A 24,991-nucleotide genomic window follows, 5' to 3' on the forward strand; every position below is an offset into this window, starting at 1 on the left:
TAGGCTACAAAGCAAGAATGGAAAACAGAATGTGCCATTATCCACAGCAACTGTATCTATGGTTCATAGTGTTCCAGAACTGATGGTTAGCTCTGAGGCAAGTTGAGTCGCACTACTTTTATTCCACAGTTTGAGATTGCATTTAGCGGGGATTCCTCAAAGAGGTGTGCCCATTTAATATAAAATATTGGATTGGCCTCACTTTGAGAAGGAAGCTGAGATTTCAGTAAGTATAACTAAAAACTGCAAGTCTGCTCTATAGACAAGTATTGAGTAATTAATTTTTCTAATAGTGTTAGCATGTACTGATATAGATTATAGAACTACATTAGCAATCACATCTGATTCTGCAGTATTGTAATGTTGCTTACTGCAAGGCTATGATGCCCTTGTGGTAGTAGCTTTGAAATCTTCTGCTTTCCATGAGGTGTTTCTGCCTTTTCAGAAAAAATCAATTGGTGAAAGTCTTATTTTCACCACTTATAATAACCTCCAAAGGCTGAAATATTTCTGAAACCCAGTTTCTCCACATTTCAAGGGAAGGAAAGAGAAATGGTCCATTGTCTTCTGTAACATTTTAGTGTCTGTGACATAAACTTTGTATTTGAAAAGCTTGTGAGGCCTAAATATTGCAATAAAACTTCTGAGCAGTGAAGATGTTAAAATAAACAGGAATGTTCCTGTCTCACTGGCCTTTTTGGGAAAAGGAGTTGATTATTTTAAATATAATTTAAAAAACTCTCCTATTTCCCTGTTTTTTTCACCAGCTTTCTTTCCTTTTTTATACTAACTCTCTTCTTCTTTCTATCCTCTTCTCTACTTTATTCTCTCTTTTTCCTCCTCTTACCTCTTTCAGTTTTAGAAGTTTATAAATAAATAGTTTGGGGGAAGATGCAAGAGTCTAAAAAATGCCAGTTTTGGTCGAGCTCTTCCAAGGCACAAAGGGTGGTTACAACCCAACTCCCATCTGTGCCTTTTAAAAACCTCAAACTTAACTTATGTAAATTACTTGCATACTTAACTGGCTGGTGCCCAGCATTCTAGTAAACTTCCTGACCTAAATAAGGAGATATAAGTATAACACACATTAGAAGACCAGTTTGTGTTTAATTATAACAACTTGTAAGTACACCTCTACCCTGATATATCGCTGTCCTCGGGAGCCAAAAAATCTTATCGCGTTATAGGTGAAGCTTGCTTTGATCTGCCAGAGGGCGCCCCCCCTTCCCTCCGGAGTGCTGCTTTACCGCTTATATCCAAATTCGTGTTATATCGGGTCGCGTTATATCGAGGTAGAGGTGTATGTTAAAATTGTATAGGGAGAAACAAATGGATCTCTTTAGTTCAAAGAAATGTGGTCAAATCCAACTTTTCATAATGTTAAATTTGTTTACTAGCCATTGATTTTAAATCTCTTCTTGGAGCTTAAAATTATTTGTAAAATCTCCCATTTGTTCGATTTGACAAATATCAGTTATTTCCTCTAGCACTTCTTCTCTCATTTGGAGCACAAGCTAAATATGATTTTTTGTTTGTTCTTTTTGTCATTTGCAACTTGTATATTTTCATCTGTTACACCAACAGAGTTTTGGCAGTAGGGTTTAACTTCTCTCTGCCTGGGGTGTCAATAATAGAAGAATTCACTGGGGTTAATTTATTTTTAACTTGGATACTTTATTCCATAGACACAGGACACTCTGAAGGGAGTGTTATTAGAAGGGATTTTCAGTTTTTGGATGCACAATTTGAGACTCCTGATTTTATTTTATTTTATTTTTTGAATATGCTCAGCACTTTCTGAAAATCAGGCTCTGCTAAGGTATCTCAAGTTGTGCACCAAAACTAGTGGTAGTTGCTTTTGAAAATCTTGACCTTTAATGCTTTTTGGTGCCTTGATGTGTTGTAGATTGGTTGCTTTTAATACAAGAGCAACAGTGTTTGACAGGTTTCTATACATAAATTACGTGGTTCCTTTTACTGAAAAATGGCTGGAAAGCTAGCGAAAGTAAAATGGGTGAGTGGCAAAATTTCTTCAGAAGTTACTGAGCATTTGGTCTTCTGATGAGTCATAAATTTGACTTATTTTAAATTTCATTGACTTGTCTCAGATTATGCTCAGTCTGTAAATCTCTTTATTATAGCAAGCTGAACAACTAGGACGGGAAGACCAGCAGCGACTACACCGAAATCGAAAGCTGGTGCTGATGGTAGATTTGGACCAGACGTTGATCCATACGACAGAACAGCACTGCCAACAGATGTCTAATAAAGTAAATATTATTTACTATTATGTTCTCAAACCACTAATCACAAGAAGTTTTCTGTTCAGTTCTAATGAAGTGACAGTTCTGTAAGAATGCACATTGTACATTAAAATGTAGGAGAAAAGCTAGTCAAGGAATGAAAAAACATAAGGGACACAAGATTTATAAAGCATATTTCAATTTTTTTGTCATTAGTTAATGAAACATCTTGATTATTTAAATTGAAATTATTTTTAAAGTAAATAATTTGCTTTCCATCATTTATATAGTTCTGTGATTTCTGTTTTACTCGGCTTGGACAACCAAGTCCAAGCTAAGCTAGTCACTTAATTCTTGGTTTTCATGCTAATACAATGTTGGCTTCTCAGGTTACAGCACTAGAAAGAAATAGCTGAACTGAGTGTCTTCAAAAATAAGATGAAGATTTCTGTTCAGGTTAGGTTAACTTTGTCCCATCTCGTACTGTGGTTAACTAAACCTACCATATATCTTTGATCTAAGCTTCTAGGTTCTTAATTAGTAGGGCATCTTCAGCTTGAAAACAAAGAAAATGAGTTAAAAGTACCTTGGATGCTAGATGTCCACCTGTGTGTGTCTGCCAGTCTGTGGGTTTTGCAATCACATTTCATGTTTTTCTGTCTCTTTGCTGCGTGAAAGATTGTCTCACACATGGGAAAATGACTATACACAAAGTAAACTAATTCAAAATAGACTTTTTTCCCCTCATCTCTTATAGTTCCAGTGTTACTTCTGACTAGTAGGTCAAACATTCTGATGCAGTTAATTTACCAAAAAAAAAATCCTCTCTGCTGCCCCTTAGCACTTTTTCCTTTTCCCTGAACTCCCACTTAGAAATAGTACACAGGATGCTCTTAAGGGAGTGTTGTTAGAAGTGATTTTCAGGATAACACCAGGTGATTTCCCAACTCTGTCTTCATCCTTGCTTGCAAAAAAAGTATTAATGTGATCTTTCAGGTAAGTGTCAAGTTGTTTCCTTTCAGAGAAGTTGGTAAGCAACTGCACGGATGAAAATTGAGTTTGTTTTCATGTTTCCTTGTTGGAGACCTTAGAACAAATAGAGTAACTTAAATTCACACTTCCACTGAGTAGATTTGATTTAATTCACTAGTCAGGAAGACTCAATTTAATCACGGATTTCTACATAAGTGCATTATTGTTGGTTGTTATAACCTTAATACATATTCGTCACAGCTCAGAGATAGATGTAGGTTTAATTTTTAGAAGGTACACACTATATACATTTTTTAAGTGATTTATTTTGAAAACTTTTCAGACTAGTTTTATAGCTATATCAGAAAATGGATGATTGGTTATTTCATTTACCAAAGGTAATTGAAGCAGATATTTATGAAATTATTGAGAGGTGAACTATTTCCAGTTCAGCAGGTTAATCATTAATATTTGGAGGATTTTCTTGCCATGCTGTATTAGGAGTAGAACATCACCAGATAGACATTTAAATTGTTCTTTTAACTAAAACAACAATGTTGTGTATTCTGGATTATTTTCTTCAACAGAAAACACATATAATATTTTAACAAAACAAGCACATGAATTTTTGAATTCAGTTAAATATTTAAGGTTTTTAAAATGAGGTTTGTTTTTTTGTTAAAATTGTTTTTAACTAAAATAGTTGATTTTAAATGGAATATTTTAAAAAAATTAACTGTCAGCCAGGTCAACATGAGAAACTTAAAATATTGGCTTCTGCAGCTAACTCAGTCATCTTCACCTTCATTTTCCTGTTTGTTTCTAATCTGGAAAAGAAAAACAAGCTTTCCTGCTTTTTCAGGTCACAAATGATTTCTCAATTTGAAATGAATTAGTCCAAAGGAAGAAAAATATTCTTTCTACGCTGGCAGAAGAAGCTATTGCTGTTAAAAGTGAGATTATCACTTAAACAGTCTCTGAATCCAAGTGCTTAAGTGACTTCCACCAGTTCACTGGTGTGACTTTCTTTAAAACATCATCAGCAAACATGTATTTCTTGAATAGTTCACCCTTAATTCAGAAGTTTATTATTATAGTTGGCATTATGGAGGGATGATTGCTGGATGTCCATGTCATAGCCAACTCCTCTTCTTCAGCAGTTAAGGTTTGACCCTGATACCGAGTATTGATAATATTTGCAAGAAAATGAGCTGGAGATAATACTTGTCCCATTTGTTTTTTTAATGTTTGTAATTTAACTCTGTCATTGCATATTTCTTTTTTTAAAATCTCAGTTCCTTTCCAAATTTCAATAGCATCAGCAATAAAACAGCTATTTCCCTGCATTTTGTTCAAGGCTACAGAAATAGGCTTCAGGGTACTCAGCATGTGTTCAACATTTCTCTTAAGCCCAATGTTAAGAGCTTTGGCTGTGACAGTGCCATCTATTTTTTCACAATTTTGTTCACAAACTGTCATCAGATTAGGCCAGTTCTTGATAAAGTGCTCAAAACAGTCCACTACTGAGTTCCATCGCACATCTTGTGGGAGAGTTAGCTTCGCTCCTCCCATTTTTTTCAGAGCAGCTACTGCAAAGTGGTTGTTATGGAAGTATTTTGTAATTTCAAAACTATTAGCCTTGATTTCTGAAACACTGAAGTCTTTGGCTAGAAGGTGCATTAAAATGAGCTCTGCAACCGTATGTTATTAGCTTGGGACTCTCTTCTAAATTTCTTCTCATCTTGGATACGTTTGCAGCATTGTCTGTGACCAAGCTACGTACTAGACATTTGAATAATTTTTTTTCAGTTTATTATAGCTTTTACTGCTACTTATAAGTATTCTGCTGTGAGTACATTTCCTGATGTATCAATTTCTGTAAGGAAGACATTTCCCTTCTTCTGTTGTCACATAAGCACATACAACACCCATCAAGACTCAGGTTAACAATTTTACCCTCTAGATCTTTTTGCACACTGCTCAATTTCTCTTTCATACACTTCATCCAGCAATTTGCCTGCGACATCTGCTCTGTCGGGTGGACTGTATCCTGGTCTTAATGACTAAACCATGTTAATGAAGTGTGGATTCTCAATCATAATGGAAAGAGTTTGTCACATGAAAAAAATTGCATTTGTTTATCAATTACCTCCTTTTGTAATCTGCTGGTTCTTATCACAAACTTCTCTATGGTTGTTTCTGGATTATGGAGATTTTTTTTTTTTTTTTGGCTACAAGTGATATACTGTGGCTATGTGACATACGTGATGTGACTGAAACACTGTCATTGGCAGATAACTCAAACTATAGAAAATGATGATGATCTTGAAGGTGGATAGTGTTCAGAATCCTGTATGTTGAGGATGGATTCTCCTAAACAAAATAAGTTAATGCAGTTACTTAATTATTATTACCATACTGCGCATTTAGTATTACTCATTGCATTCACTGACACTCAGTACTACTTTAAAGGTGAAATCGTAAAAGGAACATATGCCTATTTCAGCTTTTTATTTTATCACAACTGCATCTAAAATGTTGTACCATAGAGTAACAACTATATTTTTTGCTCAAACATGAGAATTCAAGAATAGTCCAGAAGGAAGACAGGCAGTCCTTAAGAAAGAAGTATGAAATAAAGACGTTTACCAACCTGAAGATCCTGCATGTTCAGACATGTTCCTTTCATCATTTTCAACGCAGCTTCCTCCTGAGAAGGAATACTTCTCATGATGTTGTTTCGTTTGGGCAACCAGGCCTTGCATTTCTTTGTTGCACTGTTTGCATTTTGCACGCATGTCTGTCTTACCACAGGTAGAGGAACTTCATCAAAATATTCCCAAAGTGGGTCTCTTTTATGGCCTGCTGCCATTATAGGTTTTCCCTTCTAGTGAGAGAATAGTATGGTAGATCTCAAATCAATGAAGGCTACACCCAGAAGGACCTCAAGATTTCTGGAATATGCTGCTCACACAGTTTCACTTTTGTTTCTACTGCCTGTCCTTCCCTCCTCACATTTATCTCCAGACTTCTTCTCCTTGTCCAGATCTATTCCACCTCCAACAATCTTCTAGTCATTGAACTTTTTGAAACTTTGCACTTTTAGAGAGACATAAGGGATTGACTGTGTACATGAATTTGCAGAGTGACGATAGGGTTGAGGTCTGTTATTTCTCACCTCTATATATTAAAAACATTTTTGCTGTTAACAAGCATGTTATCTCTGGGGAAACACATCCACAGTTCGAGAACAGCAAAACTAAGCATCTCTGATGGTATCTTCTAGACTGAGCACTGAGTCCCATTGGGTAGATAGAAAGATTAACCTAAATCTATACAGAAGCCCCTGGAACCCCATAAGATTGGGTTCCTAATCCATGAACTATTGAACTCATTTACAAAACTTTTCTTAAACATTACATGAATATATTGTCTCATACTATAAAATTAGAATTTATAATCCCTATTCCATGATGTGATATCTTTGCGCTATAATGTATCTTAATTAAAGCTATCGTTAGATGGGGTTTTTCCTCAAAAAGCAGTTGATCAAAAAAAATCCGTGGTTTTTAAATTTATTTTTAAATCATTGATTTTTATCCACCCTACACTTCCACATGCCTAACAAGGTTATACTTGTTAATGTTTTAGCTCATCGGAGAGGCATCAGTGACAGCAAAATAAAATAAATGACCTGCATAGTTCAATGACTGTCTGTATCTGGGTAAATCCATGTTTATAAAGCAAGTATTCAGGGGGTTCATAAATGAATGCACAGCTTACTCTGACACTTCTGTATGTTCCTTCCTGAGCTGCTATATGAATTTTCATAGGTACAATTTTTTTCATTCAACACAAATTGGCCATTTGTTTTATTTTTCAGCCTAGTATGTAATAAAACTAATGTCTCTCATCACTGAGAGTAAAACAAACCCTTTAAGAAATTTCACTGGATATTTTCTTAAAATTTGTTGTGTAAACAAACCTTTGAAAGCCTAAGGAACTCTTTCAATATTCTAACATTGTAAACAATTACTGCAAGTCAAGAATGTGTTTTTCTGCCTTATAAAAAACAAAATATGCTTTGGGTCAAATATATTTCCAAATGAAAATCTTATTCATCTTAATTGGGCTGAAATAGGATCTCCGAATAAAACTGAGGTAAAGGGAGGTGCTTGTAGGCATGTTTATTTTTGTACTAAACTTAATTTCTTTACAAGTCTTGCTATGGGGTTATTTGTTCTCTTCTAGGGAATATTCCATTTCCAGTTAGGTCGAGGTGAACCTATGCTGCATACTCGTTTGCGTCCTCATTGCAAGGAATTCTTAGAAAAGATTGCCAAGCTGTATGAATTACATGTTTTTACCTTCGGTAGCAGACTTTATGCACATACAATTGCAGGTGAGTAGCATGCTGCTTGGAATACTTGAGTTATCAGCCTTTAAGATTTGATGTGACTGACTTTCTGTTCTTTTCCAAGTCTCTGTCCACCTATACCTCTAAAGAAGATTCTGTGCAAACTATAATGCCATTAAAGACCCAAAACTGTAAATTAATACTGCAAATTAAAATACTGCATTGAAAATTTTGTCTAAATATAAAGAATAAGTTCCATAAGCAGAATGCTTAGCTTTTTTGGAACCCAGTCCATGTAGTAATTTTTCCTTTTTACTTAGATACAGCCCTGCTGTTTGTTTTTTAGGAAATGAGCCACAATTTTCTTCTCTCTTTGCATCTCAAGAATGTCCTTACAGGTTGGATTAGATGAGGTATCTGGGTTTCACCCTATGCCTTCCTCAGGCAGTCTGGAAGCAACATTCCCTTCAGGATAGGGATTGAGAGGCATAAATCTTTTGTCTCCCTTCCATAGAAGTATCACTGTTAATGTCAATCAGCTGACATGAGAACATAAGAATGCCCACACTGGGTCAGACAAAAGGTCCATCTAGCTCAGTATCCTGTCTTCCAACAGTGGCCAATGCCAGGTGCCCCAGAGGCAATGAATAGAACAGGTAATCATCAAGTGATCCATCCCCTTTCACTCATTCCCAGCTTCTCGCAAACAGAGGCTAGGGACACCATCCCTGCCCATCCTGGCTAACGGCCATTGATGGGCCTATCCTCCATGAATTTATCTAGTTATTTTTTGAATCCTGTTATAGTTTTGGCCTTTAGAACATCCTCTGGAAAAGAGTTCCACAGGTTAACTATTGAAGAAATACTTCTTTTGTTTGTTTTTTAAACCTGCTACCTGTTAATTTGATTTGCTGTTTGTTAGTTCTTGTGTTATGAGAAGGAGTAAATAACACTTCCTTATTTATTTTCTCCACTAGTCATGATTTTATAGACCTCTATTGTATTTCCCCTCTCCCAGTCATCTCTTTTCCAAGCTGAAAAGTCCCAGTCTTATTAATCTCTACTCATATGGAGACTGCAAAGAGGTGCTTATATGATAGTTCTATTTGTGCTCTTCTTTTGGAGCAGAGAATAACATTTCTCAGAGAATAACATTTGTATTTCAGTGTTTTCATATCCTTTCCCATCAAGTTACAGATCTTGCCTCTCACAGTCTCATTAAAACTTGTTCTCAATGTGTTAATTTAAAAGGAAAGGGAAATGTACAGTATCATTTTTCAACAGACATAAATGAAAGTTAATTAATGCTAGGCACTTGCATGTTAGGGTAATGTTGAGGACATGACCACCAACATATGATTGAACTGTAAACTTGGCTGTTTTCCCCTACTGAACTTCATGTTTCTGTTTTTGTTAGTTTCCTTAGATTTTGCTTTTAAAAATACTCTGTTAATATTCTGTTAGGATCATGTCAATGGCAGCTAAGTAATTCATTAGTTTGTGACACCAGTGGAAGAAATAAAAATACACACTAATCTGTGTCTCAATCTAGTGAACGTTGTCAGTGAGTAAAACTACCTATTGCTGTTATCCGTATCCTTTTCCTCCTGTTGTATTGTGTCTTGTGTGTTTGTAGAGTGTCAAGCGCAACGGGACTCTGTTTTTTATTAGGGCCTTTCGGCCTGTCTGGATACCAGTGTTAAATAATGACATGAGATGATAAGCTACAAGAGATAAACTACAGAACAGGAGATTTTATAGAGAATTTTGATCCAAGTTAAGTAAGGCATTGAAGATGCAATTTGATGTGCTTAAAGATTGCAAGAGACTCCTGTAACCTGAAACTAATTATTTAGTTAGAGGATCCAAGTAACTCTTTATTTCTGGAGAGAAGGGAAGGCTGTCGTCCCCGTCCCCCCCTCTTTTTTTTTGGCAGAACCACAAGACTTGTTCCCTATTGACTCTATATCATTCATTATTTGGTGGCTGATATACTTGGTGAAGCTCCCTTTAGAGGCCATCAGTGTCATTATAAGATAATAAATTTTGGGGACAGGGACTGTCTTTATTGCACAGCACAGGACACAATGGTTATATCTTAACACATTCCCCTTTTCCTGATGGAGTGTGGTTCTGGTTTGTTCAGGGAATAGAGGAAATGGGACTTAAGTTTGGTTCTCTTGCATGATAAACTTGAGCACTTGATGTGGTGATATCACATCCTCGCTTTTGCTAGTTTCTGCTGTAGTATTCTGTGCTGGTAGGAAGAGAAAGTTGAGCTGCTGATGAGTATGTGACAGATTGATGGCCAAGCTGTAGTAATGTGAAACTAGACGTAGTCTGTGCATGTGTTGAACACTTGATGGCAGTATTGTTCAGAGAAATAATTTATATGAGAAATATCCTGTTAGTATTTAGAAAGGGGTAACAGATGGCTGTAAGGGAATATCTGACACATGGGGAAATAAAAGATGAAACAAAGTAGTCTTTTATCCATATGGAAAAACTTAAACCACTCTGCCTTGCTAGATTTCGCATACACCTTCTGTATGCTTTCCCAGATATTCTGCGCACACCTTTGATTGCCCCTTCCTGCATGCTCCTGAGATTTTTTTTTTCTTATCTCTGTGAGGCCCATGTATCTGAGACCAGAAAACACGATTCCCTGGCACTCCTTTTTTTTGCCCCTCAAGTGGCTCCAGGTCTGTACCCTTTTCACTATGTATTTTCTGTTTTTGATCTCCTGTGTGTATAAATTTTGCACAAGCTATGATCCCCACACCAGATACCGTCCAGTTGCAATACGGAACATTGGGCTGAGCTCCCACTGAGACTGGCTGCCACTTAGAGACTTTTGGGCCATTCTTGTGGCCACCCCTCTTTGTAAAGAAAAATGATAGAATATTTCTGATTCAGATCGGAGGGGGTAGAATAGATGGGCGGTATGTTTCCAACTCCAGTGTATAGGGCCCTACCAAATTCAGTCCATTTGGGTCAATTTCACAGCCATAGGATTTTAAAGTCAGTTTCACAGTTTTGATATTTACATCTGAAATGTCATGGCGTTATAACCCTGGGGCTCTCAAACCAAAAGAGAGTTGTGGGGGGGCGTCGGGGGTCAGAAGGCTGTTGTAGGGAGGTCACAGTATTGCCACCCTTACTTCTGTGCTGCTGCTGATGGTGACGCTGCCTTCAGAGCTGGGCAGCCAGCGAGCAGTGGGCAGCACAAAAGTGAGGGTTGCATGGTATGGGGGGGGATATAATTTAGGGGGGGACAGGGCCAGCCTTATAGGTAGGTGACTGCCCAGGGCCCCATGGTCAGGGGAGTGCTGTGATCTTCCTCCCCCTCAGTCAGCCCAAGGCTCCTTTAACCCCCAAGTGCTAGGCCCGTAGCCAGGAAGGGGCAGGGCTTGGGTGCAAGGGTGCCGGAAGCTTTGTAGAAGTGAGGGAGGGGGTCACCAGAACCGGAGGGGCCCCTACTTTTTAACATGGGTATAGTTTGGGGGGCAGATAGAACCTTTTATTGAAAGTAACATGATTTTTTTTTAAATGGTATAACTTCTGTAGTTACCTGCTAGAGCTAATTTTATATTTATATATAATATATAAATACACAAGTTAATATAACAATTTAGTGATGCTATGTTATTTAGGCTCATAATAATAATAGGTATATCTCCACATATCATTATTATTATCTCGTAGAACTGGAAGGGATCCTGAAAGGTCTTCGAGTCCAGCCCCCTGCCTTCACTAGCAGGACCAAATACTGATTTTATTTTTTTTTTGCCCCAGATCCCTAAGTGGCCCCCTCAAGGATTGAACTCTCAACCCTGGGTTTAGCAGGCCATGAGCAGCTCAAACCATGAGCTATCCCTCCCTCATGACATAGCTGCTGTGAACCTAGCTACTGTAGAAGTAGTATGGTGATAAATCTAACGAAGGTGCTGCCTGATTGATTTCCCAATGAAAATGCCTTTTGAGCAGTTAAAATCGTATTGCCTGACAGAATTTGAAGAATATGAAATAAACATACTTGGCCAGTGCGTCAGACCAGAATAAAAAATAGCATGACTTGCCTATAAATGTAAGTACTGTATATGGGAGAATTTTAATACAGATAAGCTCACACCTTCAAATGTCTGATTATAAATTCATTTGGCAATGATTTTTGTTATACATGCCAAATATCTTATGATATTAACGTGATGTGATTAACAAGTGTAAGATTGTGTCTTCAGTTTACTCTATGTAGAAACATGTTCTTCAGCAACTGGAATACACATGTTTTATCTGTAACTTTCAGCTGAACATATTGAACCATCTCCAAGTTTTAGTGAGGGTGTAGAAGCTTCTGCCAGAGATGACTGGTGCCTGCTGGTGGTGGGGGAACGACACAATTTAAAGGTTTGGGCTCCTCCAACAGCTTGAGTCAAGCCCACCCTAGGCACGCCTCCCTCAGCGGGCCCTCCCTGCAACTCCCAGGTGTTAGCTCCATGTGGAGACGCAGAGGCGAACAGCTGGGAGCTGCAGGAAGGGTCCACTGTTTTAGCTCCACAGAGAAAGGCAGCAGCAAAAACAGTGACTCTCCCTGCTGCTCCCAGCTGTTTGCTGCTGCCTCTCCCCACAGGCTGCAGCTCCCAGGTTGCTGGTTCCAGCAACTGCCGTGGCAAAGAGGGGGCCTGGCCAGGGCTGCCGAGGGGGGGAGGCAAGGGGGGCAATTTGCCCAGGGGCCCCGCAAGCCATGGCCTGGCGGCGGTCCGGGTCTTCGGCAGCATTTCGGTGGCGGGGTCCCTTCAGTGCTGCCGAAGACGGGGAGTGACTGAAGGGCCCCCCACCGCCGAAGACCCGGACCGTCACCAGGTGAGTACAAATGCTGCAGCTCCCAACTTTGCCCCAGGTCCCCTGAATCCTCTGGGCAGCCCTGGGCCTGGCAGCACCACATGACTGAGCGAGCCCAGCAAGCCCTGGTAAAAATTGGGGGAGGGAGGGGCTTGTGACCCCCATTACCTCTGGCTTCTACCCAGCAAGGAGAAGGGTCTTGGGGCTTCAGCCCTGTGGGATGCACCTCTGAGGGCTCGGGGCATCAATAGGAGTGGGTCTGATGCCCCAGCAGGCGCCTCCCATGGAGCTGAAGCCCTTGCTCTTGAACTTCTGAAGATTGTCGTATGTGGCTCGGAGGGTCAGTAAGTTTGGTCATTCCTGATATATGGCAAAGTAGGTTGTTCTAGAATTAAAGTAAATCACCAGGGACTGAGAATCCTTGACTCCCATTGGAGGATCAGGTCAGTAACTCTGGCCAGATTCTATGGTAAATAAGGGAATGGCAGAATTAAAGTTGAGGCTTAATTTCTGTGGTAAGCCCCATGTTGGTTTTATTTTGATATCCCCACTAAGTAAGGCTATGATTTTTGGCATAGGAATTTTCAGTACATTTTATAACAGAGGTGCAGGGGGGGAAACCAATAAGTCACTGAAAGGTTGCCAAGTGTAGTTTTCACTACATCAGCATGCATGAGTATACTTGAAGATGCTGAAAGGTAAGGCCCAGGGAATGGGGTGTGGGGATTGGAAAGTGAGTACATGCCAAAGCAGTGGCACCTGTTCCATGGGGCTGTGTCTGGCTCTGGCACTCTGCTCTGGGTGCTGAGACCTGGATATGTATATAGAGGAGGTAACATTTGAACAAAGGCATTCTTATACTGAAATACTAATGATCTAGTTAATGTCTCCTATGTTGGCCTGTGCTAGATTTTTTCAGAGAATGACTGCTTCTCTAAAGCAGCCAGCACTAGTTATGCTCAAAGATGCAGGGAATAAGTCCAGAGCTTTCCTGCCCAAACCCCTTCCATATGTGGTCGGAGAGGCCCACTTGGGTCACTGGGCCCAGTGGCTTTCTCTCTGAACTGAGAGCAACAGTCGCAGGGAGATGCCGCTGCCACCTCCTGACATCTTCCTGTCTGAAACTTGGCCTGTGGACCTTCTTTATTACTTGCTGTACTGCTGTCATCCCTCTCCTACCACTGCAATCCTTCAGCTGTCCTCCCACACTCTCCCCGGGTGCACATAGCATTTTGTGCTGTCCGCTTGCTTTACTCACTTCCCTCTAACAATTCCTTCTCCTCCCCACTTCACCCATGAGTTGTCACCCCTCAAAATACCCTAAAACTAAGTTTTTGTACTAGAGGGAAAGCAAATATATAAGCAGATGCATAACAGACATGTATGCCTACCATCAATCTGATTGTTTTCTTAGTTTGTATCCCTTTCCTGCACCTTGTCTCTCTTTCTGTCTGTTGGACTGTTAAGCTCTTCAGAGCACGGGTGAATTCTTCCCATACTTTAGCCTAGCACAATATAAATGTTGATAGTCTAATTGTGCAGAAATATAGTATAGTGGTGCAGGTGCTGTAATCATTTGCACATTCATTTTCTGTCATCTGATCTTTATTGTAATCAAGACCATTCATTTTTCCATTACTGAATAGTAAGCCCACCCAAAAGGTGTGCAGATGCTGGACTTATAGGACTCTAGAAGAACCGAAATAGAGTAGATAGGCTCATGTGTTTATACCCAGAGACGACATTAATGTCTTCATTAGGTTTTTGGTGTTTTTCTTTGATGGCATCCTAGTTAAACTTTATCATTTTTCCTTCAGGTTTATACAAAATAATTACATATATTTTCTCCCCAGGGTAACTTGTAAAAGTGTTTAACTTTTTTCCAGTTTGTGGCAAGTACTGAATACATTCCCTCTTCCTCCTCCTAGAGATATATCTGTCCCAGATAGAACATTTGTTTACCTTCTGACATCTGATAGACTAGTTGAGCTTTTAAAATGTATTGAGAAGGTCAGATTTAAGATAGCATACTTTTAAAATATTAAATATCACTATGTACCCAGTGCTTTACATTCATTTATCTAAAAAAATTGAAACGGTTAAGCAGTAAAATTAACTAATTACTAACTTTGAATCATAAACTTAGAAACAAACAAGTCCTGTGCTTTTAAGAAGTAGGAGACTAAATTCTTCTCTCTGTAATTTTATATTATGTCCATCACCACAGTGTCTGAGCATCTTGGAGTAGAAAAATCAAGTATGGTGATGTATCTGTGATATTGTCCTCTTTGTCTCTCATTCCCATGTGCTGGTGGTGGTGGTTGGAATTTTTAAAACTGATTATTGTTACTTTATCTTAATTATTGGTAAACAATTCCATAGCTGCGGAAGAAATTCAGTGGGCTGAAACAACTGGGGGACAGGGTGGTGGTAAAGGGGGGCTGTAATGAGTGCCACTTAAATAATTTTGGGTTTCTGTAGAACGGGTGTGTGTGATCTCTAGATCTATAGAGAATTTTCTATCAGTATAAAAGCAGGAGAATGAAGAGCTGATTGTCATCTTTGTGTAATGGAACATGTAATTGATTAAAAATTGTATTCAACAAATGGGTGGCTGCTGTAAAAGAATAACTAGGCCTATATAAACTCACTGTTTCTAGTTAGGACTGTGTTAGTTGTCTACTTTGGTTTCTATAAAAGGCTTTAAATAATCCATGTTTGGCTGTACTTGTTGTATGTGCAATGAACTTCTTTTGATGTGTGTTAAGATGTGACTTGATGGGTAAATGTATTAATGAGTAAAATTTATTTGTGAAGCTCAGTGTTAAATGCTGTTCTGAGATGTGCATATATTGTGGTATGAAAAATATTGAAAATGTATGCTAACTAGTGAAAGGTAGCAATTATAGCCTAACAGGAAATGCTTTCAACAAAGCCATAAATAGCAAGCCATAAATAGCAAGCCAGCTGTTTTTTCTTTCTAATGTATAGCTTGATAAGTAATAACATTAAGAGGTTTTTTTAATTTTTCACTTCACATTTTCTGACATTCCTCCTAAGAGGAAAAATGTGTGTAGTTCTTCTTTTTGTAAAGAGGAAGAAAACCTTTACCAATGAACTACAAGGAACTTTGTGTTTAGTCAGTACCTGCTGGTGGATCAGTTGCTGGGTGGTTTTTTTGTTTTGTTAATACATGGTCTAGCCACTGGGTGTCAGTTTTTCTTTTATGGAAGAAACTCACTTCATAATCAGTACTGGTGAAAAATTCTTAAAGATTTAATGACAGACATTTTGTTAAAGCAAATTAACCCTATTCCATCAGTGAAATATTATGTGCCTCCCATATGCCATTTCTGTGAAATATATAAACAAATTGATATTATACTTTTTGTTTTTCCATTGAGTTGGCAATGTTTTAGAAAAGTAAATTTGAGAGAGAAGTTCCTTAGTAAAGATTATGCCTTTTAGTTACTTAATGTACTTTATTCAATTTAATACCAATCTATAAGGCTTCACTGAAATTTTGTGTGACTAATCCATAATGAGCTGTCTTAGGAACTGGTAAAGTCGTATGAAAGCTTAAACTTTAAGAAGATAAAGATGTAATGGACCTGACTTTTTTTTTTTCAGATTGGGCCTTCAGTTTGTGGGGACAGTTTTGCATCTGTAGTGACTGTCCTCAATTTTCTTTTTACCTGCCATCAGTTGCCAGGAAAAAGCATAAATGAACTAGACTTTTACCAAAGCCCTGTTAATAATTGTGGTGTTCTGCATCTTCCATCATCATTATTTGCTGTCAACACTTATGTATGTCACATTACATGTAGTAAGAACAATGTAGCAAGTACTTGATTGTGGTTTCACTGACAAATTAGGCAGGAATGTGCTAATGAGAATGTAAAGCTTCTGTTTTACTCTGATGATTGGCAAGAGGGAGAACAGCTGATGGTGTGACAGTTGTACAATAATGCAGTATATGATGAATTACATACAGTTTGTCAAAATATATTCTTTCTGTGTGTGGCAATGGTTCTCTGTAGTTAATATTTTCAATTCATTATGCCTAGGTACTGCAAGGGTCTCTCTACAGGGGATGATTCTACATGCGTTTGCTGCAATTCTTAAGCATAGTCGGGTGAGTTAAGGTTGAACCTCTGTCCTTAACTCAGAATTTTCTTGCTTTTTATGGGTTTTAAGTTATTCCAATGACACATTTATATTAATACATATAGGTCCAAATTTTCAAAAGAGATTAGTGATTTTGTTTGCTCAAAATGAGACCCCTAAAAGGGGACTGACTTTCAGAAAGTTCTGAGTGTACACACTGGAAATTCATAAGGCCCCTGCAGGGAGCCTCAGATTTGCCCCCCTGACATCAGTAGTCACTTCTCAAAACTTGCGCAATAGACTATAACATGGCCACCTTTTTTGAAATTTGTTTTTGTATAAATAAGTAATGATTGTGTAATCTGCAGGAATAGTGAGAAGTTCAAGCTAATCTCAAAGCATATTATAATCCAGTCAGTTCAGCAAAATGACAAGTCCAGAGTAATACGTGAAACGCCACTTTTTTTCTTTCAGAGCAGTAATGAAACCACAATGTCTGTTTATAAAGAGAGGTTAATTACATTGACAGAGAGGTCAGCTGCTTTACCGTGTTTGTATATGGATGAATTTGCCATTTTGCCAAACTAATTGTATTTTATCTTGCCTTTAAATTAGCTGGCATACCTTCTCATATTCCTTCTTAACAAAGAGCGCAATCAGCACAGATTTACATAAATAGGTCAACATTTCAACAAATCCTGTGATTTATTCTTAGTACAAGTACAAATGCAATAAAACAATGTTATAGGTACAATTTAAAACCACAAATGCAAGAGTTCAAACTGAAACTGCCCCTTAACTTGCCCATTATGCTTAAGCATTGCAGTACTTTGCCAGTTCGCATGAGACTTCTCTGCAGACCTTAGGCACAATGTGCTAAGGACAGGATTTAGTCTTAAAGTGTTATAAATGTAAGTTGCCAGAACCTTTATTTAACTGTCAGCGATGCTTACTTCCTTTTACCTTAATTATTCACTGATGCCACAACTTTTGTAACTTCATTATTGCTTCTGTGTTAAAAGAATTGGGATTGGATATTTAAAGTAAGAGTCCTACTGAATTAGTGACGGGTATCTAATCTACTGTGTTTACCTACTATCTAATGAATACTTTTTGGAGCTTAAATATCTCAGTGCGTTTTTGATTACACCAGTATCACACAGTTTATTTTAAATTTCAGATTGAAAGGCTGTGTTGCTCCATTTGTACTGCTGTTAATGCACAAAGATGGGCTCAGTCTAGTCTGGTGTGATGGACTATGAAAACAGATTATGTAGAATGTTAACAGGGAGAAAATGTTGCTGTGAAGAAATATTAACTTCAAACTCTTCTTTCAAAAGGATTTTTGGACCCTGAAAAGAAACTTTTTTCTCATCGGATATTGTCAAGAGATGAATGTATTGATCCATTTTCTAAAACAGGGAATCTTAGGTATGTATGGGGGTGTGAAACTTCTTAATAAATAATCCAGGAGAGGAAATGAAGACAGAATGTTGGGAACATAAGTATTAAAGGGAGAAATTGTCTTTATCCCTTCTGTACCCCATAAATCTGTACCTTCACAGAGATCAATAAAACTGAGAACTGCTAGCTAATGCTCATAGGCTTCATCTACTTAATACTTCAGTGGGCGTTACAGCCTGTAGTGTTCAAGCAAGATAATTTAGAGTCTCGTATTCAGTGATAACCTTTTGTTTTCAGATCTTTTATGCCTGCAGATAATTGCAACTCAGGGCAAATCTACACTACAGCGCAACATCAGCACCGCTGCACCAATGCAGCTGCGCTGTTGTAGTGCGTCTGGTGAAGATGCGCTATCCCATCGGCATAATTACTCCACCTTCTTGAGAAGCGTAAGCTATGTTGGCGGATAGTGCCAGTGTGGACGGCGCAAAACTTGCGTCACCTGCGGGGGAAGGAGGGGACTTTTTCACACCGCTAGGCGACATAAATTAGATCAGTTTAAGCGGTAGTCTAGACTGGCCCTAAACTTTTTTCCCTGCAATGATTTGCAAGCAGCCCATCCTATTTTGTTTCATCTTGTGGTTCATTTCATAATATAATTTGTGCATTTTTATATTGTAGAAATTTAGGCCAAGATTTTCCAAAATAGTAGCCTAAAGCCTAGACTCTTGAATCTGTATTTAGGTACTTACGTGGCCTGACTTTGCTGGGTATTCATCACTTTCGAGTTTCATTGATGATCAGCACTTTTGAAAATTACACTTCAGTGCTTAAATTAAGCTCCTTAACCCATATTTTAGGCTCCAATTTTTGACAATCTTGGCCTTTTGTCTGTGTAAAACATAGGATTGCCTGATATTTAATAATAACCATATTGGAGCTCTTATGTGGAGGGAAGGATTCATCACCGCAAATCATACTTTTTTTTTTTTCCCCCCTTATCCTGGGTATATTTTTGGATCTATTCTGAGTATTCTCCTGTCAGGCTTATGACCAGTAAATACTAAGACTTCTTGTTTAGATGTAATCTCTGTGGAATGAATAAGTGTGACTAAGTTTCTGTATATGATACTGCTCCTGCCCCTTTATTCCTGAATTATTTTGGATTATTTAGGTAGAAGAACCTAGACTGAAATTCAGTGCAATACACTATGTATACTCAAATTTAAACTTTAGGAGGGCTCATATTTTTGACCACTGGAACTGAAGGGGATAAATAAATTTAATTGCTATTTATTTATTTATTTGAGACTTTTGTGTAACTAACTTGAAAAATTCTTTCTAATTGTTCATAAACTTTTAAAAACTACAAAAAGATGATTGGTAGAGTAACCAGTAAGAAGAGCTGCAGATTGTATGGTAACTGTTACAGGTAAATGAATCGACTCATCCGGAATCCTAATAAATGCATTGATTTTCAAAAATCATTCGTGTTTAATGTTTGTGCTCATTTGACGCACACAACTAACAGAATGTCAACCCAGAGTGTTTTAAATAGTAATCTTAACAGACAATAAAAACAAGCAACTTTTTTTTTTGTTTGTTTTTAGAAATCTCTTCCCATGTGGTGACTCCATGGTTTGCATTATTGATGACCGAGAGGATGTTTGGAAGTTTGCACCCAATTTGATAACTGTAAAGAAATATGTATACTTTCAGGGTATAGGCGATATTAATGCACCGCCTGGATCAAGGGAAGCTCAGATGAAAAAGAAGGGTAATTCCATTTTATTTATTTACTTTTGGAGCAGCAGTTGACTAGCAAACCAAAACCATGCTAACAAAGTGTTGTCCAAACCAAAAAACTAATAGTGGGGTTTCATCCAGTTTGCATTTGACAGAATTTTATTTTCAGCAATCTTAAGAGGGTACTGTAAACAGTGGAAAAACAGATGCTACAGCAGTGGTTTTCACCTGAGAAAATAGGTCTGAAAAGGTGATGACTGGGAAGGCCAATATATCCAGGATTTATTGAAACTCGTAGCTGGAAAGGAACTTGCTTTATTCGTAGTTGGGTATTTTAGAGAGAAGCTTTCATTTCAGGATAGTTAATATTTTTCTGTACATATTTAGTTCCTGATGAGCCTGTTTACCATTCTTTTGCCGTTGTTACTATCTAGAAATGAATTCAGTTGTTGTTTTACTCTAGTAATGTTTCATATGGTTAAAAAGTAATAAGAGTGGAATGAATAGCCTGATCATGTACTTCTCAAGATATATATATATATCTCATACTATATATATATATATATATAGTATGAGATCAGCATGCTGTAGTGGCAATAGTGGTGACCCAAGGGGCAGTCAAGTCACATGTATGCCTTTTTACGTACAAGATGTGGTCATCTCTGCTAAGAATGGCCTTGGCTATTCCTGCCAAGAATATTAACTGCATTTGTCTGCTGCTTGTCAGCTGCCCAAAAAAAGCTGTCTAAAAGCTATTTACAGAGTAGTCCTTTTCCTGCATATGAAGCACACTGCTCTCGTTTGTTGCATCTCACTAGTGCCTTCATAAAGGGTTTGATCAACAAATTTATATGGTAGTAAAATTTATTTTTCAATTTCTAAAGCATTTTCTTGGTTTTATACTCAATCAGTTCTGAAAACAGACGGTAGAAAAAATATGTGCAGAACCTGCAAGTTTATAAAGAGGACGATCTTATGGCTAATACTCTGGAAATATGCTTTTTTCCTCTGACCTTTGGCAGGTTTTTTTATGCTTCAGTTGCACATCTAAAGGGGAATGATACTTCCTTACATAATAAGATAGTCATTAAATTTTGTGAGGCAGACAAATAATATGATGAGGGTGACATAAATTGGGATTTTCAAGAGGCTTACGGGAGTTAGGCACTCCGCTTCTATTAAGTTTCAATAGGAGTTGAATATCAGAGGGTTAGCCGTGTTAGTCTGGATCTGTAAAAGCGGCAAAAGAGTCCTGTGGCACCTTATAGACTAACAAACGTATTGGAGCATGAGCTTTCGTGGGTGCATCCGACGAAGTGGGTATTCACCCACGAAAGCCATGCTCCAATACGTTTGTTAGTCTGTAAGGTGCCACAGAACTCTTTTGCCGCTTTAATAGGAGTTGAGTACCTATAAATCTCTTATGCCCTTTGAAAATCCCAGCTGAGAGTATTCTGATGCATAGATATGTTTATCTGTAGATTGAATTTATTTAATTTATGGAGGAAAGGAAGGATACTTGGAAGGATCTAGTTGGAAGGATAAAACAGGGAAACTTCATCTTACTTGTTTTGTGTGTTTGTTCAGTAAATCATTCTTCAAAAACAACTGAAGCATCTGATCCCGCAGTGATAACAGCAAAAGATTCTGAAGAAGCAAAGAATGTTACATGTGTGGAAGAACAAAGTAATGGTCTTGGGAAATCTACAAAAGAGATGTGTACTACAAATGGTAGTAACTTTATGAGCAGCGAAACTTCTAACTTGGGGTTAAATTCCAATGATAAATTAAATGTTAGAGACTCCTTAAGTGGTACCATTGATAACAAAACAAATGCTGCCGTCATTAATGATTCAACAAGTGTTAAGGAGTCTCAGATTTCTTCAGAACAAGATGATAGGACAGTTTCAGAGAAGCAACAGACCCAAGACAAGGGAACAAATAACTTGGACTTTGAACTGTCTAGTGACAGTGAAAGTGACAGTGGATTAGATGCTAGGAAGTCGTCGTCCTCTTCTGCCTCAGATAGTGAAAATGAGGGGAAGAGAAGCTGGAAAAAATCAAAGCAACCTGTACCAGATGAAAATTTGCAGCAAGAATGTTGCACTGACATGAGTGGGGAAAAGGATGGTCAAGTGAACCATTCTGAGGAGGCGACAGCTCCACCTAGCGCGTGTCCTCATGGCAAGACGGTTGATCTTGAAATGCAAGAAGAAAGCGAACAGGACAGCCTTTGTGATCTGGGAAATGGGTGTGCAGACAAGAAAGAAGCGGAGACAGAGTCCCAGAATAGTGAGCAGTCTGGGATTACAATGGGTGAGTCTTTAGATCAGAGCATGGAAGAAGAGGAAGAAGAAGAAGATACGGATGAAGATGACCATTTAATATACCTTGAAGAGATCCTTGTTCGGGTGCACACTGATTATTATACCAAGTATGATAAATACCTGAAAAAGGAGATCAGTGAAATTCCAGACATAAGAAAAATAGTACCAGAATTGAAAAGCAAGGTATTGGCAGATGTTACCATAATATTTAGTGGACTCTATCCAACAAATTTCCCCATAGAAAGAACCCGAGAGCATTATCATGCTACAGCACTTGGAGCTAAAATTATAAAGAACCTAGTACTGAATGCTGATGATCCCAACAAGGCAACCCATCTGATTGCAGCAAGGGGAGGTAAGTAGGTGAAATGTATCAGTCTTCTGTTAATGAAAATATTGTTTTCACTCATGATTTTAGTTACACAAAAAGTTGGCTGAAGACTTGAAAAGGTTAAATATGGGTCTTGATATACTTGCCATCTTTAATGTTGATTTAAATTATGGGGGGAAGTAGCTTAAAGATATACTGCAAATCATTTTTTAAAAGGTCTTGTATCCTTTTTTATTCCTTAGGATTAAGAATTTTTTTTAATTGTTTTTCTTTTAAAAATACCAAACGTCAAAACTGGTCTTTCCTGGTCTTGAGTGTGTCAGATGAGAAGTGTATTGCTAGTTTTTACCCTTTAATGGAAGAGGGGAGATGCTGATTATTCAATGAAGATGTTGTTCTAAAATTAGTCAGGTATTTTTTAAACAAGTGTAACTGAAAAGAAACAAATGATAAGCAGTCTTGACTTAAAGTTCTCCTCTCACTTGCTCAACTTTCATTCTGTTTCTTATGATGTCATTTCACTTCATTGTCTTCCAGGCTAGACAAGACCTGAATTCCCAATGTGATTAAAAAACAAGCCTTTAAAAAAATAAAACTAAAAACACCTTTTAAGTCCTCTTTATACACCATGAAGAAGCAAACAAAGAACAAATCCAGTTTTTTCTGTCACCTTTGATTTATTTTCCTAGCCTGCCTTCTTTCTTACAAGACTAGAATATATGCAAAAATAAACTTTAATTTCATGTCAAAGGATTACAGTATAAAAACATCATAATATATTTTTGTTAGCGTGGTGAAGCTTTTTTCACCCAAATCTATAACTTCAATGCAAACTCATAATATCATTTCCACTTTAAAAGTCCAACCAATTCAGTCTTCCTCTTTTTCTTGAAAAAGAAATATGACGACGACTATGGAAAAAATATTGAGTTCTCCACTGAACATTGAAAACAATGGTGATTTCTAGGTTCCCAAACTTTGATTTTTGGCACATTATGGCAAAAAAAACATTTTTGATGAACTTGGTTTCAGTGGTATAAAAACTGTTTGGCTAGATCAGGGATCGGCAACCTTTGGCACGCGACCCGCCAGGGTAAGCCCCCTGGTGGGTGGGGCTAGTTTGTTTACCTGCTGTGTCTGCAGGTTCGACCGATCGTGGCTCTCACTGGCCTCCAGGCCAATGGAGGCCGAGGGATGTGCTGGTTGCTGCTTCCTGCAGCCCCCATTGGCCTGGAGTGGCGAACTGCGGCCAATGGGAGCTGCGATCGGCTGAACCTGCAGATGCGAGAGGTAAGCAAACCAGCTCGGCCTGCCAGGGGGCTTGGCCTGCCAGGGGGCTTACCCTGCCAGGCTGCGCGCCAAAGGTTGCCGATCCCTGGGCTAGATGAATGGTGACTAAGTCCCTGCCTTCGCGGCCAGAAAAAGGGGTGTTATTACAGTGGGATAACTAGCTTGGATTAACGATCTCTTTGTAAAATCCTAGTGGAGACATGGCACAGGTAGCTTTTACTGTGACATAGCCAGGTAAGATATCAATGAGCAGGGTATGCGTGTACTGTTGATCTTGGCTAGCTACGTTGTGGTAAAAGCTACTTGTGCCTCACCTTTTTACGATGAGATACATAACCCGCGTTAGTTATGGCACTTTAATACACACCTTTCTTGACCGTGAAGACGTAGCCAAAGTGTCCAGATTGGGAACAGTTTTAGATTGACTAGGAGTTGACTTGCAAGTGTGCTAGTTGGAACTGTGCATTCATATAATTCTCATTTTGTGAATGTTTGCACGCTTCTGAAAACTTGGGTCACAGTATTTCACTATTCCTCGGGCTCTGCTGCAGTTGCTATTGAGAAGATCATACTCTGAGAATTGCACTGATGTCAATGCAGTTCCCTCAGATGAGAATTAAGCACAAAATGTGAGTCACATTCCATTGGAAATGTAAAGGGCTTGATAGTATTTTAGTCATAAAAATCACTAAATTAATCTCTTATGTGTTTCTTCAGGCTTTTCCATTCTAAATGACAAAACGTCGCATTTCAAAGGGGCTTTGCCTCTATGGCCACTAATCTGTTTGTTTTTTGCATAAAAGCAATAATCTTGAATTTATGACCAAAATATTTCCATGGCAGTTTGGCTCAAGATAATTACACACTCGGATTTGCAGCATGATAAAGAAGCTGGAGCAAAGGGAGAATAATACTTGAATGTTTTTTATTTAAATAAGTATTGAGGAAAGAATGCAGGAAGCTAGCATAATAACTTGATTTTTGTATATGTTCTTGTTGTCTCTTCCCTCGTGTGCAAAGTAAAAGCTCAATGCACTATTTTAGGAAGACCTAGTTTTGAAAGGCTATATAAAAGTGTCATAATATACATATTCTACCGTGTTTGCTTTGCTGTCCCATAAGAGGAAGGGGAACTGACGGTTCAGTTTTCTGGAAAAAGTCCTTGTGTATTTTTTATCTAATTTGTAGACCTAGGTATAAAAAAACTTGTTCTACAGGGCTGTTGTGCATATCCAAAAATACTTATAATGAATTTAAATTGGTATTCTATTATTGTTTAACAGTACAATTAAAACTGCGATTAATTGCGACTATTTTTAATCTTATGATTAATTGCAATTTTTTAAATCATTTAACAACCTTAATTTTAAAT

General features: G+C 38.1%; 1 protein-coding gene across 1 annotated transcript in view; it reads left to right on the forward strand.

The window, feature by feature from the left end:
• CTDP1 (CTD phosphatase subunit 1) overlaps nt 1-24,991 on the forward strand; it is a 189,103-nt gene that overhangs the window by 25,133 nt on the left and 138,979 nt on the right. The window contains exons 3-8 of the mRNA XM_045006141.1: nt 4-97; nt 2,142-2,270; nt 7,467-7,617; nt 17,862-17,952; nt 19,536-19,702; nt 21,259-22,353. Of these exons, the coding sequence (XP_044862076.1) occupies nt 4-97; nt 2,142-2,270; nt 7,467-7,617; nt 17,862-17,952; nt 19,536-19,702; nt 21,259-22,353 (1,727 nt within the window). The remainder of the gene's footprint in view (nt 1-3; nt 98-2,141; nt 2,271-7,466; nt 7,618-17,861; nt 17,953-19,535; nt 19,703-21,258; nt 22,354-24,991) is intronic.

Source organism: Mauremys mutica, chromosome 2 (assembly GCF_020497125.1).
Source record: "Mauremys mutica isolate MM-2020 ecotype Southern chromosome 2, ASM2049712v1, whole genome shotgun sequence".
Classification (NCBI taxonomy): Eukaryota; Metazoa; Chordata; order Testudines; family Geoemydidae; genus Mauremys; species Mauremys mutica.